The sequence below is a fragment of the Leucoraja erinacea genome, chromosome 31 (genome assembly GCF_028641065.1).
Source record: "Leucoraja erinacea ecotype New England chromosome 31, Leri_hhj_1, whole genome shotgun sequence".
Taxonomy (NCBI): Eukaryota; Metazoa; Chordata; class Chondrichthyes; order Rajiformes; family Rajidae; genus Leucoraja; species Leucoraja erinaceus.
This window is the reverse complement of record NC_073407.1, coordinates 11,733,918-11,751,459: the sequence shown is the minus strand read 5'-3', so window position 1 is coordinate 11,751,459 and position 17,542 is coordinate 11,733,918. Positions and strand designations below refer to the sequence as shown.

At 43.2% G+C, this 17,542-nt stretch overlaps 2 protein-coding genes and 1 long non-coding RNA gene across 3 annotated transcripts in view; 1 reads left to right on the top strand and 2 right to left on the bottom strand.

Moving 5' to 3' along the window:
- The window catches only part of LOC129711924 (uncharacterized), a 33,775-nt gene extending 22,878 nt beyond the window's left edge, over window positions 1-10,897 (top strand). Inside the window, exons 2-3 of the long non-coding RNA XR_008725959.1 lie at window positions 7,058-7,223; window positions 9,434-10,897. This is a non-coding gene — a long non-coding RNA (uncharacterized LOC129711924). The remainder of the gene's footprint in view (window positions 1-7,057; window positions 7,224-9,433) is intronic.
- The window catches only part of LOC129711920 (histone-lysine N-methyltransferase EHMT1-like), a 243,372-nt gene extending 228,518 nt beyond the window's left edge, over window positions 1-14,854 (bottom strand). Inside the window, exon 1 of the mRNA XM_055659945.1 lies at window positions 14,845-14,854. The gene's annotated coding sequence lies outside the window, so the exon portion shown is untranslated. The remainder of the gene's footprint in view (window positions 1-14,844) is intronic.
- Window positions 14,855-15,223: 369 nt separating this feature from the next.
- Window positions 15,224-16,821, bottom strand: LOC129711922 (P2Y purinoceptor 4). The gene has a single exon (XM_055659951.1). The coding sequence runs from the start codon at window positions 16,653-16,655 to the stop codon at window positions 15,426-15,428; it is 1,230 nt and encodes a 409-aa protein (XP_055515926.1). The 5' UTR covers window positions 16,656-16,821; the 3' UTR covers window positions 15,224-15,425.
- Window positions 16,822-17,542: the final 721 nt, after the last annotated feature.

The following is a 17,542-nucleotide window of genomic DNA, read 5'->3' as shown; positions in this document are numbered from 1 at the left end:
ACTTAAAGTATTCTTGTTTCTCTTTCCACAAATATTGCCGGATCTGCAAAATGTCTCCAGCCTCTTCCATTTTTTAATTTTCATTAAAAACATTTTTTTTTAATTTATTAGAAGCAAGTGTACAAAAATATAACCAGCGGCATATGACATGTACAGTTATTGTACGGCTTCAACTTTGACTTTTAGCTATAGTTAAGAGAAAAGAAGAGAGAAAAAGCAAGAGAGAGCAAAAGTGGAACGTGCAAGAATAAAACCCCTAGACTATCAAAGTGGTGCAGCCAAACAGTGAGTAAGTAAAATAAATAAGGAAGACATAGAAAAATAACAAGACAATAACAGAAAGAAAAAAAAAAGTGATGATATACCTGCCTCGCTTCCCTCCCCACCCATCACCCAACCCGTAATTAGATTTAACTCCAAAATTGTGTTGCACCATACTATCCTTGTAGTAAATCAATGAATGGCGCCCATGTCTCCGAAAAATGCTCTGGTTTTTCTGTTAAGCCAAGTCTAATATTTTCAAGATGTAGCGTCTCAGACATGTTTGTAATCCACATTTTAAGAGTAGGGACAGATGTATGTTTCCAAAATTTGAATATTATTTTTTTCGCCGTTATCAGGCCATAATTGAGGAAACGTCTTTGAAATAATGATAGCTCAAAGCAGGCTTCTGACGTACCTAGAATAATCAATTCCGTGTCTGGGTCCAATTTTGTTTTTAATGTTTTTGAGAAAATTTCAAAACTTCCTCTCCAAAAATTATGTCATTTTATGCAAGAGGCGAAGGAATGTGTTATAGTTGCTTCCTGAAGGCGACATTTATCACAAATAGGAGATACATTTGGAAAGATCTTATTCAGTTTAGACTTTGAATAGTAGACTCTATGCTGTATTTAAAATTGAATTAACGAATGTGTAACGTTAATCGAACAATTATGTATATATAAAAGGTTTTCTTCCCTTCTGTCTTTTAGAATTTTTAGGCCTAGTTCCTCTTCCCAGGCTCTTCTAATTGCTTCTGACGATGGGATTTCTATATTTAAAAGGGTGTTATACAAATATGATGTTAACTTGTTTGACTCCGAATTTCTATTCATACATTTGTCTAGTATATCTGGCAGCAAAGTTTGGTAGTCTTGGGTATATGTTTTCAGATAGTCTCGAATTTGAAGATATCTGAAATATTGATTACCTTTCAGGTGATATTTCGACTGTAATTCTTGAAATGAGAGAACAGTTCCCATCTCATAAGTTTTTTGATTCCTAGTCTTTCCCAATAGGTAAACGTTTTATCTATAATAGATGGCTTGAACAAAGGGTTATTGGCTATTGGTGAAATAAGAGATACATTTCTTAGTTTAAAAGTTGATTTCACTTGTCTCCAGATTTTTATTTTGGGTTTCCAGCGACTGCAGTATTTTGTATTTTCTTGTCCACTAAAGGTTATTGAAATCCACCTTTCAGCTGTGCTTTGCTGGAAAGTCTGGATCTCGAGGTTTGCAAGCTTTGATAAACATGCCGTTTAATTTGAAACTACAGCACCGCTCTGTGACTGCATAGCGTTACTGCAGAATGTTGGATGTTAGTGAGGCAGATTCACCATGTGTCCATGTGAACAGGAGACCAATGTCGCAATAGAAGCAATATATTGGTAACAGTTTTCATTTAATGGTTTTGATTGCATATACGTTATCGTATACTTTGTTTGCATGGTTTGGAAACTGCTCCATCCAAGACTGCAAGAAATTGCAGAGAATTGTGGACGAAGCCCAGACCATCACACAAACCAACCTCTCTTCCATTGACTCCATTTACACTTCACGCTGCCTCGGCAAAGCCAGCAGCATAATCCAGGACGAGTAACACTCCCTCTTCTCCCCACTCCTATCAGGTAAGAGGAATAGAAGTGTGAAAATGCACACCTCCGGATTCAGGGACTGTTTCTTCCCAGCTGTTATCAGGCAACTGAACCATCCTATCACCAACTAGAGAGCGATCCATCTCACCTACCATCTACCTCATTGGAGATCCTGGGACTATCTTTAATCAAACTTTACTCAACTTTATTTTGCACTAAACATTTTTCCCTTTATCCTGCATCTGTTACACCGCGGACTATTTGATTGTAATTATGCATAGCCTTTCCATTGACTAGATAGCTTGCAACAATAAAACTGTTCACAGTACCTCTGTACATGTGACAATAAACTAAACTAAACCAAACTAAGAAAACACTAAACAAAACTGCCTTAGAGATACAACATGGAATCAGGCCCTTTGGTCAATGTATCAGTGGAAGGAATGAACAAAATGGGAACTTTAATTTTGTGATCAGCCTCCCTGCTTTCTCTGGCTAGACCACTGAAAGGTAGTCCCTTGGTTGACGAGCTGCAAGGTGGAGGGTGATAGGGGAAGGCTCATTTTGAACAAGGGATTTGTTGAATTTATGTGTTTGTAGTGTTTGGGTTGAGTTGGCTCAAAAACAGTCCCTTGCTCGCGATGGACATTTGTTGTAAAGTTCAATATCAAAGTAAGTGTGTCGCTTGATATTAATTTTCAATCCCAATTTGCTTCTCTTTTTGTGATGAATGTTTAATACCCTTAATAACAATAAAGAAGTGAAACAATTGATTCCATGGCTGGAAGAGAAAAAAAACTATTAGATGCACAGTTCTGTTTGACTTCTCATTTAGAAACACCGGGAGAGGGAACCCTTGATGTATCTGTTTCTAATGCCATAATCTGGCAGTGTAACCCTATTGTCCGTAACCAAGAGGTACTGGGACAATAGGGTTGTGAACTTAGATTGTTGGAATATCAGAAGGGACTTCAACACTCTGCTACTGCCTGAAGGTGGTCAGCATGTGACCTCCTCAGGAAAGGGGCAGAGCAGCAATCCAGAGGGGGTTTCACTGAACTTCCCTCAATGGAAACATCTGACTAATTCTGAGCAACAGTCATATGTGTTACATGAGGATCTGAGATTGGGAACCTATTTTCTGCTTCTGCTTATAATTAGTCGGGGGTTGAGGTGGTTTATGTAATACATACACAGTGCAATGAGATTAAACTGTAATATCTCTCAACATTTCATAATTCTTCCACCTCACTAAATATTTCATGTTAATTAGCTCTAGGAGCAGAATTAGTCCATTCGGCCCATCGTCCACTCTGCCATTTAATCATGGCTGATCTATATTTTCCACTTAACCGCATTCTCCTGCCTTCTCCCCATAACCCTTGACACCCATATTAATCAGGAATCTGTCAATCTCAGACTTACAAATATCCATTGAGTTGGCCTCCTCATTGAATTCTACAGATTCACCACCCTCAGACTAAAGAAGGATTTGTGCCATAGCCCAGAAATGTGGGCAGTCATTTTGCAGCTAAATCTCTTCAACTTTCTTTCAAGATTTCAATCACAATGAGTTATTTTTTTTACTGGATGTTAGTAAGAATAGTCTGACGACTAGGGTGTGGGATGGACGGAGAGTAAGGGAATGCAGAGGTTACTTGAAGTCAGAGAAATCCAAAATTATACCGCTGGGTTGTAAGTCGCCCAAGCGAAATATGAGATGCTGTTCCTCCAATTTACGTTTGGCCTCACTCTGACAATGGAGGAGTGCCGGGACATAGACTAGAAGAATAACTATGAAGACCATGAAGAATTGACTAGAGATTGACACAAAGTGTTGGAGTAACTCAGCGGTCAGGCAGGATCTCTGGAGCAAATGGATACGTGACATTTTGGATTGATTTTTTTTTTTTTTTTAATTGAATACCTTTATTGTCATTCAGACCTTACGGTCTGACCAAAATTTTGTGCCTGCAGTCATACATACAATCATACAATAATAACAACAATAAACACAAATTAACATCCACCACAGTGTATCCTCCAAGCACCTCCTCACTGTGGTGGAGGCAAAAATCTTAGGGTTACTGTCTCTTCCCTCCTCTTCTCCCTCTGCGCTGAGGCGATTCCCCACCGGGCGATGGCATAAACAGTCCCGCGGCTCACCGAACCCCGCAAACGGGCCGGCTCAAACACCGCGGCCCGGGGTGGTCGAAGCTGCCGCCCTCCAGTCCAGCGGACGCGGCCGCTGGCCCGAGGCTGAACCCAGGACTCTGGACACCGCCGCCAGAACGCCGTCCCAGCCACCGGAGCACCGTTCCAGCCCCAAGCCGGATCACCTACTTCAGACTTTGAATTGACTAGATATGTCTTTGCTAGAGTTTTGAACAGTGAGAGGAATTGAAATATGAATGAAATTTCCCATTGAAATGTACAACATTCTGACAGGACTGGGACATGCGTGTGAAGATGAATGGAGTTGGAGACCCCTGCTGGACATTTCCAGAATTTTCTGTTCTGTTTTAGATATCCAGCATCGAAAGAAAAAAACTAATAGGGTCTGAAAGGCTGTGTGCTGAGAGGATGTAACCCCCGCTTGTGGCTTCCAGACCAGGTGTGAGAATACAGGGTAAGGCATTTAGGACCGGGAAGAGGAGAAATATCTTCACATAGAGGTGAACCTGTGGAATTGTCTAGCACAGAAGATCATGCATGTCAAGTCACTGAACAAATTTAAGTGGAAAATAGATCGATTTCTAGACATAAAGGCTTTAAGGTACATTGGAAGAGAATAGGATTAGAGTACCCAGATAAAGGATCAGTTATGATCATATCGACTGATAAAGTTAGCCCAGACTGCTGAATGGCATTTTCTATTCAATTTGTATGGACCTTGTAAAGTACATTTGCAGTTAATGTTTACATTCGGCCGTCATCTAACACGAAACTTCACCAAGGATAAAGTTGGATGAACTGCTTATTTTTTAGTAGTATCAACATACCTTAAGCTTGGATATTTGTATGTCGCTCTGCATTCATTTCCATCTGTAACTGAACGTTACTTTTTGATGTGAACTCTGGTATTGCCTCTGGCTCAGAGATATGAAAAGAGATGTGGAGTGGGAGGGCTGTGTGAATACACAAGGAACAGTGACAACTCTATTATTGTCAACAACAAGAGGACATATAAATACTAAAATTTAGTTTCACATAATGGTCTGAATCTAGCTTCTGCTTTTGCCGTGGTGCAGCGGTGTTCAGCAAGAACTAGATAGGGCTCTTAAAGATAACGGAGTCAGGGGATATGGGGAGAAGGCAGGAACGGGGTACTGATTGGGGATGATCAGCCATGATCACATTGAATGGCGGTGCTGGCTCGAAGGGCCGAATGGCCTACTCCTGCACCTATTGTCTATGATTCATGGGAAAGGTTGGGCAGCCTAGGACTTTATTCCTCAGAGCGCAAGAGGCTGAGGGGTGATCTTATAGAGGTGTATAAAACCATGAGGGGAATTGAATGCACAGTCTTTTACACAGAATTAAAGCCCTGTCCCACTGTATGAGTTCATTCCAAGAGCTCTCCCGAGTTTGCCCTGATTCGAACTCAGAGATTTACGGTAATGGCCGCTCGTCGGCACTCGAGGCTCTCATGGACATTTTCCAACATGTTGAAAAATCTTCACGAGTCTTCCCGAGCTTACCTGCCATAAGCGAGGCTTTCCGAGTACCTGCCGTTAGTGTTACGAGCCGCTAAGAGATGTCCCCGAGCTCCGACGTACCCGCCACGTTCATTCTTCGTGCTTACCTTGTTTTTGATTTTTTTTTTTAAACTCGGGAGAGCTCTTGAATGAACTCGCATCGTGGGACAGGGCCATAAGGGAGTCAAGAAGCAGAGAATATGCACTTACGGTGAGAGTGGAAAGATTTTAAAGGAACCTGAGGGGCAACATTTTCATACAAAGTGTGGTGGGTGTGTGGGACCAAGATGCCAAAGGAGGTAGTTAGGGCAGGTACTATAACAATTAAAATACATTTGGATAGGTACATGGATAGGAAAGATTTAGAGGAATATGGGCAAAATGCAGGTAGGTGGGACCAGCATAGATGGAACATCTTGGTCCGCATGGGCAAGTTGGGCTGAAGGGCCTGTTTCCATGCTGAATGATTCTATGACTCTATCTGTATAAGGAAGAGCATCCAGCATTTCCATTGTTTTGTGTACATCCCACTGGAGCTACTTTGCCCGTAGCATGTTGTAAAGTTGTTGGGATGTGGGCTTCAGAGGATCTGCATGAAGGGTTCACCAGGCAGGGAGTGGGGAGCTGGAGAGCAGGTGGGGTGGGATTAAATGTCGCCTTGCAAATGGAAACCTGACAGATAATCAATTGGGATCCACTGACTGAATGATCTGCGTCTGTGCCATCACACCCAGATCTTGCCGGTATCTCCGACAATTGGCTAAACTAATGACCAGCGAGATCCCTTGAAAAATCTGCAGTGATCTAAAGGAGGGGGTATCATGACGTCACCAAGTGAAAGTTTAGTTCTGCTCTCGGTGGGGAATTCACTGTTTTTTTTGGCCATCTGCTGAATGCTGTTCAGAAGAAAAGTGAAAGCTTTAGAACCCAGTAACTCACAGTAATTATTTCAATGTGACAGCGGTCGTGTGGGTGAAGTTTTTGCAACCTACTTCAAATCACTGAATTCAAATTGAATATTTTAGTTTGGTTTAGTTTACCATTGTCACGTGTACCGAGGAACAGTGAAAATCTTTTTTATTGTGTGCAACCCAGTCGGCGGAAAGACTATACATGATTACAATCAAACCGTCCACAGTGTACAGATACAGAATAAAGGGAATAAAGTCTAGTGCAAGGTAAAGTCCAGTAAAGTCCGTTTACAGGTAGTCCGAGGGTCTCCAATGAGGTAGATGATAGGTCTCTAGTTGGTGATAGGATGGTTCATTTGCCTGATAACTGCTGGGAAGAAACTGTCCCTGAATCTGGAGGTGTGCGTTTTCATACTTCTGTACCTCCTGTCTGATGGGAGAGGAGAGAAGAGGGAGTGACCGGGGTGAGACTCATCCTTGATTATGCTGGTGGCCTTGCCGAGGCAAGGTGAAGTATAAATGGAGCCAATAGAAGGCAGGTTGATTTGGGTGATGTTCAGGAAATGATTTTTCTTGACTTACTTTTTCAGGGTGAAGGTGTTGCTGCCTTTCTATTGTCCTTCTCCAAGTGCCCCTGAGATGGTGTAGCAGACTACTCTTGTGAACGTCTACAGTTCCTTCAGTCTGGATTGGGAGCTCATGGAATTTCTTCCAGAGATAATGAAGGAATGGACAATGCATTTCCAAGTCATAAGGGTAAGTGCTGAGGCTTTGGCTCGTGAGGCTTCGGGAGCAGGTCTACAAGTTTTGTCAACTAATTGTCAGTCACCTCAAGGTCACATGAGCAGATCACAAGGTCAAGTGAGCAGTCAGTATTCAAGTTCTCCAAATTGATTTTTAACAGTGGGTGGCACAGCTGGTCGAGCTGCTGCCCCACAATGCAGGAAACCTGGGTTCGATTCTGACCTCGGGTACTGCCAATGTGGAGTTTGTAAGTTGTCCCCGTAATGCATTGGTTTCCGATGCTCCGATTTCCTCCCACATTCCAAAGATAGGTTAATTGTCCTCAGTAAATTGTCCCTGATGTGTACGGAGTGCATGTGAAAGTGGGATAATAATAATAATAATAATAATAATAATAATTTTATTTATAGAGCACTTTAAAAACAATCATAGCTGCAACAAAGTGCTGTACATCACTAATCATTGACAAAAAAGTTAATACACACCAAAAATAACAATCAAAAGAAATAGTAGGAAAAGACATGTAAAATAAAGAAACATTAAAAACAATAAAAACAGAAGCAAAGTCTCAGGCATGGTCAAAAGCCAGGGAGTACAAATGTGTTTTAACACTGGATTTGAAGATAACATAGAACTAGTGTGAACTGATGATCAATAGTCACCATGGACTCGCTGGGCCAAAGCTTTTGTTTGTATGCTGTATCTCCAAACTAAACTAAAACAGAAAATAGTTTCATGAACGATAACTCTCTTATTAACTTGAATGCCTTCAAATGCAAAGTATAAATTAAAAAAAACATTTAAATGTCAAAATCCCATGAATGGAATGTTTTATTACTCTCTTTAGGTTCATTAGAAATTCTGAAATATTGCCCACAATATGAAAGCCAGCATTCTTTTTATTTGAAGAATGAACAAAATCCAATAACAATTTCTCTGTTCTCAAATATGATTAATTACCATACTAGCAGACAAAATATGTGAAGTTTGATGTTGTGCAGTTTTTAAAAGTCTTCATAGATGCTGTTTTGGTGTTATTGAAACCAGGGCTGGTTATCTTGCATTGGTCTTACAGTCAGTTTGCTTCTACAGCAGTTCTTATTGTCAGAACCCTCAGAAGAGCCATGCAAAGGCATTTCTCAGCTCTTTGATATCATTCAGTATATCCTGTTGTGCAAGCTTTTGGACGGAAACATAGAATACTAGTGCTGAAAGGGAAGTGATCGTGGTATGATTCAGTAGGTGGTTGACATGATGTGAATAAAAAATATAATGTTAGCTACATTTCAAAAGTACTCAATTGGTTGTAAAGCACTGAGATGTCAATAGACAATAGACAATAGGTGCAGGAGTAGGCCATTCGGCCCTTCGAGCCAGCACCGCTATTCACTGTGATCATGGCCGATCATCCACAATCAGTACCCCGTTCCTGCCTTCTTCCCATATCCCTTGACTCCGCTATCTTTAAGAGCTCTATCTAGCTCCCTCTTGAAAGCATCCAGAGAATCGGCCTCCACTGCCTTCTGAGGCAGAGAATTCCAGATTCACAACTCTCTGAGTGAAAAAGTTTTTCCTCATCTCCGTTCTAAATGCCCATAAGATATAGGAGCAGAAATAGGCCATTTGACCTATTGACTCTGCTCTACCATTTGATCATGACTGATTTTTCCCTCTCAACCCCATTCTCCTGCCTTCTTCCCGTCATGATTGACACCCATCATGTACGTATCTACACTATTCCCATTTGCCACCATTTGATATGTAGTCTCAATTCAAGAGTTCATCTACTCTTGTGAATGTATCTGTCAGCATCACCCAGCCCAGATTATAACCAGTCCAGTGTGAAGAGGGGTTCTGATCCGAAATGTCACCCATTCCTTTTCTCCAGATATGCTGCCTGGCCTGTTGAGTTACTCAAGCTCTTTGAGTCCATCTTCTGTATAAATCAGCATCTGCAGTCCTGTCCTACACATTTTGTCTGGTCCACAGCAAAATCTTCTCAAAGAATAACAGTCCGAAGAAGGATCCCAACAGGAAACGTCACCCATCCTATTTCTCCAGAGATTCTGCCTGACCTTCTGTCTGAGTTACTTCAGCACTTTGGGTCTATCTTCGGCATAAACCAGCATCTACAGTTCCTTTTGATATTTTCATCCTCTGAATGAAAAAACATTCTCAGATTCCATTTAATTCTCACTTGTCATGTCCATCTGTCTCCTCAGATCCTGGTGAACTTCTACCGCTGCACCATCGAGAGCATCCTTACCAACTGCATCACAGTATGGTATGGCAACTGCTCTGTCTCCGACCGGAAGGCATTGCAGAGGGTGGTGAAAATTGCCCAACACATCACTGGTTCCTCGCTCCCCTCCATTGAGTCTGTCCAAAGCAAGCGCTGTCTGCGGAGGGCGCTCAGCATCGCCAAGGACTACTCTCACCTCAACCATGGACTGTTTACCCTCCTACCATCCGGGAGGCGCTACAGGTCTCTCCGTTGCCGAACCAGCAGGTCGAGGAACAGCTTCTTTCCGGCGGCTGTCACTCTACTCAACAACGTACCTCGGTGACTGCCAATCACCACCCCCCCCCCGGACACTTATTATTATTTATTCACATCGTTTGCTATGTCGCTCTTCCAGGGAGATGCTAAATGCATTTCGTTGTCTCTGTACTGTACACTGACAATGACAATTAAAATTGAATCTGAATCTGAATCCGAATCTAAAGATATGTCATCTGGGCAGCACAGTGGTGCAGCTGGTAGAGCTGCTGTCTCACAGCGCCAGAGACCCAGGTTTGATCCCGGCCTCGACTGCTAACTGTGTGGAGTTTGCAAGGGTTTCTTCCGATTGCTCTGGTTTCCTCCCACATCCCAAAGACGTGCGGGTTTGTAGGTTAATTGGTGTCTGTAAATTGCCCCTAGTGTGTAGGCAGTGGATGAGAAAGTGGGATAACATAGAACTAGTGTGAACGAGTAATTGATTGTCAGCGTGGACTCAGAGGGCTGAAGGGCCCGTTTCCATGATGTATCTTTATTTAGACATTTTTGTTACAAGAGAAAATTCCAAAAGTCCATCCTATCAATGCTTCTCACAATCTTATATACTTCTAGCACGTCCCCTTAACCTTCGTTACTCTACGGAAAACAACCCCGCCTATTCAATCTTTCCCTACAAAATTCAAACATTCCCCCCCAGGCGGTGAATCCCCCTCAACCAGAACTGCAAACAACATGAATTAACTGTGGCCTAACTAAAGTTTTATAACATTGTGGCATGATTTCTGTGCTGTTATATTCTGTGCCTCGGAGAATGAAGGCAATCATCTTGAATGCCTTCTTCATCTGCCAGTGGTGCCGTCTCTAAGGATCTAGGGATTGTACACCAAGAACCCTCTGGTCTCAGAATGCTCACACTTTGCAATATTGTATTTTAAATAGGTTTAGAAACGTCGGGACAGTGCTGTATGATAAAAAAAACAATTAATCTTCACAAATTTCACCTACATGTTGTATTGCTTGCTACCTGTTAATCCTAAGTGCCCGAGATGTTAAGAAATAGAAACAAGATCAAACATGCTCATTCAAAAGAGAAGTAACCAAACCTCTAAACCTTTGATTCTCGTAATGCCAAAACCTCAGCCTTGAGTCCGCTCAACCACTGAGCACATGCATCCGCTGAGATAAATTATTCCAACCACTTGCTGAAAATAATTTCTCCTTCTCTGAGTTCCGAACAGCCAACATCTCACCCTCAGACGTGTCCTCATTCCAGACGACCGGGACGACACAGCCTTCTGCTATCTAAGTGCCTGTTTCCATGCTGTACGACTCTGTGACTCTTCGGCAATCTCTCATTCTGCTTTTGCGTAGTCCAATTCTCCAAACATCAAGGTATGACTTCAATCACTATCAACCCACTCTTCGGAACTTTATACCTTAACCTGTGAACTTTCCAGCTTGTTAACTAAGTAACTGGTCACTCCTCCACAAGCTTCATTTTAATGTCAAAGGTTCCATACATTGCAATGTCAATATCAGCAGTATCTGTGGATGAGAAAATCCAGGGGCAAGGCTCCCTCTCCTTTGGTTAACTGAAATAATAGCAAATGCCAGAAGAAATAAAATCATGTTACAATCTTTTCAACAAATGCAGAAAATACTCAACACGTGACTGATTAGCCGATGTATTTTCTGCACACTGGTATAGTTGATCTTGGAATCTACTCAATCTAGTCAGTCTCTTGCAGGAAAGAGGTACCACCCTGTGGTGTCCAATCACCAGTGTTAAAATACATTATATATCGAATCGTTAACTAGTCCAGGCAATGAATTCCCTGCCAGGTAATTCATTGCTAGGGAATTCCCTGACAGAGGCAGATTGTCATGCGAATTGTGTGAAACATGTGGAGGTGTGGTATGATTGAGAGGTGGTGTGGTGTGGGAGGTGGAGGTGGGGATAGAGTGAGATGGGGGAGGAGCTGGTGGGGTGGGGTGTGGGAGGTTTGGGGTGGGATGGGGTGGGGAAGATGGAGATGGAGGGTTTTGGGGTGGGGAGGTAGAGAAAGGGTGCGTTGGGGAAGTTGAGATGGGATGAGGTGAGGCGAGGGAGATTGGGATGGTGTGGGGTGGGGTCGAGAGGTTGGCGGATATGGCAGGTGGAGATATGGTAGGGTGGGGAGGTTAGGATTGAGTGAGGTGGAGCATGTGGGATGGGGTGGGATAGGGAGGTTGAGAGATGGTGGGGTGGGGAAGTTGGGAAGGGCTGGGGTGGAAGAAGTTGGGAGGTAGTGGGGTGGGGGAAATTGAGATGGGGTGGAGCAAGTGGAGATGGGTGAGGTGAGGGAGATTGAGAGGTGGTGAGGTTGGTTGGGTAAATTGTCATTCAGTCAATTTATCTTGGGGATATTTAGGAATAAAAGCCAAACGTGACAGTAGTTCACAGGCACCCCTTTGTACCTTCCAACTATAACCGGAAAGCTGACATGTTTATTGGAACTATTTCATGGCAATATTTGTATCTTTAGATTTTGGAGCAGAAATCCTGATGACAAATGTTGAGCAGGTGGAGAAAAAAAATATCTGGCATATAAAGAAATTTTAATCAATGCATATTATACACAATTTAATTGATATATATAAATAATTAAAAACATTTGTATTGTGTACTAAATGCATCAGATTAATTTTAAAATTCTAATCATACGCTGTCAATAGTTACCTAGATTTATACAGTGCAAGTAACATAGTTAAAGGCTTGTAGGCATTTCACAAGAGCAATATTAAAAAGTTTCTAACACTGGCATATTCCTTGTCTCTTTAAAAATAAATGAATTTGAAAGAGAACTCTTGAAAATTAATCTGCCTATGTTCATCTCTCCGACTGCTGGTGTTACATTTTTCCAACGTAAGGGACTCCAGTTATTTCATTTTCAATCTCACACATACGAATCCACCAAGCCAGTGGAAATAGGGAACTGGTGTCTCACATAGGCAATGTGGCGCTCAGGAGGTCAGGATGGTCATTTAGCCATGTGCCACACAGTGGATGTTACAGATTGGTTTACAATGAGGAGCTCCCTCCTTGGCGAGGAAAGTGCAAAAATACCTCAATTACGTGGGGAGTCTGTGCAGTCTGCTGTTTTTTGAAGCACAAGTACACAGAGTGACGAGGGATGTAGAATAAATAATAAGAAACATTTCCCCACGTCTGAGGTCAGAGGGCATTGGTTAACATAAGGAGTAAGAAGGTTGAGTGGGGATCTGATTGGAAGTCCAATGAGGTACCACTAAGATCAGTGCTGTGTACCTGCTCATTGGTGATATACTTTAGCCACGTGAACATAGGAGGTTTGGTCAGAAGGTTTGTGGATGACATTGGTGATGATGTGGCGAGGGAGGAAGATTATCAAAGGTTACAGCAGGATATAGAGACACAAGAGACTGCCCGATGCTGGAATCTGGTGCAAAATATCTGATGGATTCAGGTCTTGACCAGAAACATTGACAATGCTTTTCTAACCGTAGATGCTGCTCCATGCTTGATTTCTTAACTTGGAGACTTCAAATGCAGATCTAATTTATTTTTGCATGCTCCACTTTCAAGCCACGATTTCTAGCCTCCCAACATTCGCTTTGTGACTAGACCTTGTGGACTCCAGGTAAGCAAACTGGGTATGAGAATGGTGTTTTATTTTTGCCATAAATCATACAATCGTTTAGCACATAAACAGGCCCTTCGGCCCCACCTCACCCATGCCAACCATGATGTATAATACATTCTAATCCCATTTGCCTGTACTAGACCCGATATTAGCCTTTCCAATCAGGTACCATTCCTAGACCTTGGGGACTCCACCTGCAACTGATCTCTGGATTTCCTGACCAGCAGACCTTCGTCGGCTAGAATTAGTCATAACATTTCCTCCATCCTGACCCTCGATACCGGTGGCCTGAGAGTTCTGTGCTCAGTCCCTGTCTTACATGACTGCTTGGCCAAGTACAACACCAACTCAATCTTCTTTACGTTTGCCGACGATACCGCTGCCATTTGCCAAATCGATAAGAGTAAAGAGACAGAGCACAGGACAATATCAAAAACCTTGTGTCATGGTATCAGAACAGCAATTTAGCCCTTAACATCAGCATGATAAAATAGTTGGTTGTTGACTTCAGGAAGTGGGAGAGTGAACTCAAACCTCTCCTCATCAACCGAGCGGCATGTTGGCGCAGCAGTTGAGTTGCTGGCTACAGCCTTCGATCCTGTCTGTACACATTTTCTACATTCTCTGTGACCACGTGGGTTTTCTCTGAGATCTTTGGATTCCTTCCACACCCCAAAGACGTACGGGTTTTCAGTTTGTAGATTAATTGGTTTGGTATCTGTTAAAAATTATTCCTAATATGTGTGTGGGGTAGTGTTAATGTGCGGGTATCGCTGGTCAGTGCGGACTCGGTGGGCTGAAGGGCCTGTTTCCGCGCTGTATCTCAAAAACTAAAGTAAACTGCTGTAGAGAGGTTCAAATTCCCAAGCACCAGCAACCTAACCTGCTCCCTTCAGATTCACAGACATTGTCAACTTCGTTACTAGAGATACAGCAACCTGTGTCCGCAGAATATGTTTGAATGTGAATGAGGAAGAATTTCTTTAGCCAGAGGGTGGTGAATCTATGGAATACATTGCCATAGACTGCTGTGGAGGCCAATACGTTGGGTATTTTAAAAACGAGACATTGATGTTTTTGATAAACAAAAATGCTAGAGAAACTCAGCGGGCGCAGCAGCATCTAAGGAGCGATGGAAATAGACAACGTTTCGGGCCGAAACCCTTCTTCAGTCAATTGTTTTTGTTTGGTAAGGGCATCTAAAGTTATGGGGAGAAAGCAGGAGAATGGGATTGAGAGGGGAAATAGATCAGCCATGATCAAATGGTGGAGCAGGCTAAGTTTTTTGCTTTTACGATCTTAATTACTTAGATAATCTGGGCCTCAAGTCACGGCACCCCTTTGCCATGCAAGCCCAAGAGCTGCTCTGCACAACACCGGCTGATGCATCTAAGGCCGCCTGGGTCAAGACGAGATGGGGAGACCAGTGGAAGTCAGCGGACCCATCTAGGCTACACCAGTACATCAATGACCCCATGTACGTCCCTGGCCAGGACCTTCCCCGAAAACAGTGGACAATCCTCAACCGCTTGAGGACAGGCATCGGACACTATGGAGTAGCGATGAAGAGGTGGGGCCTCGTGGACAGCGCTTCCTGCGAGTGTGGGGACCCAACACAGGCAGTGGAGCACATAGTCACCAGTTCAGATTCAATTCAGATTCAGATTCAATTTTAATTGTCATTGTCAGTGTACAGTACAGAAACAACGAAATGCAGTTGCCCCAAACACCGGCCACCGAATGGTGAACGAGGTCTGATTGACTTGGGCGATGACACGTTGGCCTGGCTCGCCTCAACGGAGCTGCAGGTCTAAAAGACATACGACAGAAGAAGAAGAAGATAATCTGGGTAACTTTCAATAATGCTAAACTTTAATCACAGATAGCAGTACAAGCGATGAAGTGTTGCAGATGTTGATATCTGGATTGAAAGCAGAAACTGTTGGAAGGACTCTGCAGATCCAACACGTTGTATAAGGGAATGAGTTAATTTTTCAGGGCAATTACTTTTTCAAAAGCAATGAAGTGGAGAAAAAAAAAAACCCTCTCACTTCATCTTCGGAAACTCACCACTTTGCCCGTATACGAACGAAATTTTTTCGATGCAAAAAAATACAATAAAGGGTCGAGGCAGCAATTTATGCTCGACAACGCTAAGCACCTGTAATAAACCAGTTCCACTTTGTTCACCTCCTGGCACCGATCAGGATAAAAGAGCCTGATTGTGATCATGACCGTGCGAGACACGTGTACAGGGAGGAAGCAGACTATAAAAATTGCCAGGGACACCACTATCATTTGCATGGACTTGACCTTCATGTGCTGGCTCTTAAGTTGATTAGTATTCAGTTTGACGATGAAACGGGCGAGTAAGGTGTAGCAAACGACGGCGGCAACAAATGGGATGATGTAACCGGTGAATACAATGGCTGTGTTCCACACAAAGTACAACACCAACAGCTCGTCCTGATGAATGCTCAGGCATTGGATGGAGTTGTTCGTCTCGGTGGTCTTGAGCACAAAAAAGAATGGGAATCCTTGGACAAAGAGAACGACCCACACGCCGATGCAGACCAGTTTCACAAACCTCACTTCCTTAAAGATAGTTTTCTTGGTGCAATGCACAACAGCGATGTAGCGGTGGATGCTAATAAGGGCCAAGAAGTAGATGCTCCCGTACATGTTGGTGCTCAATAGGAAGACCTTCAGCTGGCAGAGAAACTGTCCAAAGGGCCAGTGCGCCATTGAGAAGTAGGCGACCATGAGCGGTGCGACAGGAGTTATAACGGCGTCGGCTAAAGCCAAATTGAACTGTAGGATCATCCCGGCACTCCACTTCTTGATGCAAAACCAAAAGATCCACAGGCTGACACAGTTCAGTATGAATCCCGTTGAAAAGACCAAACTTAGGAAAATGGGAATGAAAACACCAGTATCCTCAGGTTTACAGCCAGGGTCCACTGTGGAATGATTGGCACTCACTGGCTGATGGGTGGAGTTGAAGGACGAGTCTTCCATCATCAGTGCTTGAACCTGGGTGAAAATTGAGATGTGGAATTTATAACATATAAAATGCATAAATATAAATATAACCAAGTTGAAACACGAGGCGGCACGCACACCCACATCCACATTAACGGGACGGAGGTGGAACGTGTTTCTAGCCTCAGGTTCCTGGGAGTCAACATCTCCGATGACCTCTCTTGGACCCACAATACCTCTACTCTGATCAAGAAGGCTCATCAGCGTCTCTTCTTCCTGAGGAGACTGAAGAAGGTCCATCTGTCTCCTCAGATCCTGGTGAACTTCTACCGCTGCACCATCGAGAGCATCCTTACCAACTGCATTACAGTATGGTATGGCAACTGCTCTGTCTCCGACCGGAAGGCATTGCAGAGGGTGGTGAAAATTGCCCAACGCATCACCGGTTCCACGCTCCCCTCCATTGAGTCTGTCCAAAGCAAGCGCTGTCTGCGGAGGGCGCTCAGCATCGCCAAGGACTGCTCTCACCCCAACCATGGACTGTTTACCCTCCTACCATCCGGGAGGCGCTACAGGTCTCTCCGTTGCTGAACCAGCAGGTCGAGGAACAGCTTCTTTCCGGCGGCTGTCACTCTACTAAACAACGTACCTCGGTGACTGCCAATCACCACCCCCCCCCCCGGACACTTATTATTATTTATTCAAATCGTTTGCTATGTCGCTCTTCCTGGGAGATGCTAAATGCATTTCGTTGTCTCTGTACTGTACACTGACAATGACAATTAAAATTGAATCTGAATCTGGGTGTACAGCAGTGACTGTGTTTTAGTATCCATGATGAAAGAATATTTCATACAGAGTCACGAGGCTTTGGAGAAGGTACAGAAGAGGTTTCCCCGAATGAACATAGATACATAAAAAATAGGTGCAGGTGTAGGCCATTGTACGTTTCTATAAGATCCCCCCTCAATCTCCTAAATTCTAGCAAGTATAAGCCGAGTCTATCCAGTCTTTCTTCATATGAAAGTCCTGACATCCTGATGCTTGGATTAGAAGGTATTAGCTACATTGAGAGGTTGGACTTGAATTGTTTTCTCTGGAATGCCGGAGATTGAGGGGAAACCTGACAGAAATATATAAATGATGAGGGGCATAGATAGGGTAGATAGTGACAATCCTTTTCCCAG

Coding starts and splice junctions, on each gene's coding strand:
- LOC129711922 (XM_055659951.1), bottom strand. CDS start 16,655: ATGGACCTTCTTCAGTCTCCTCAGGAAGAAGAGACGCTGATGAGCCTT.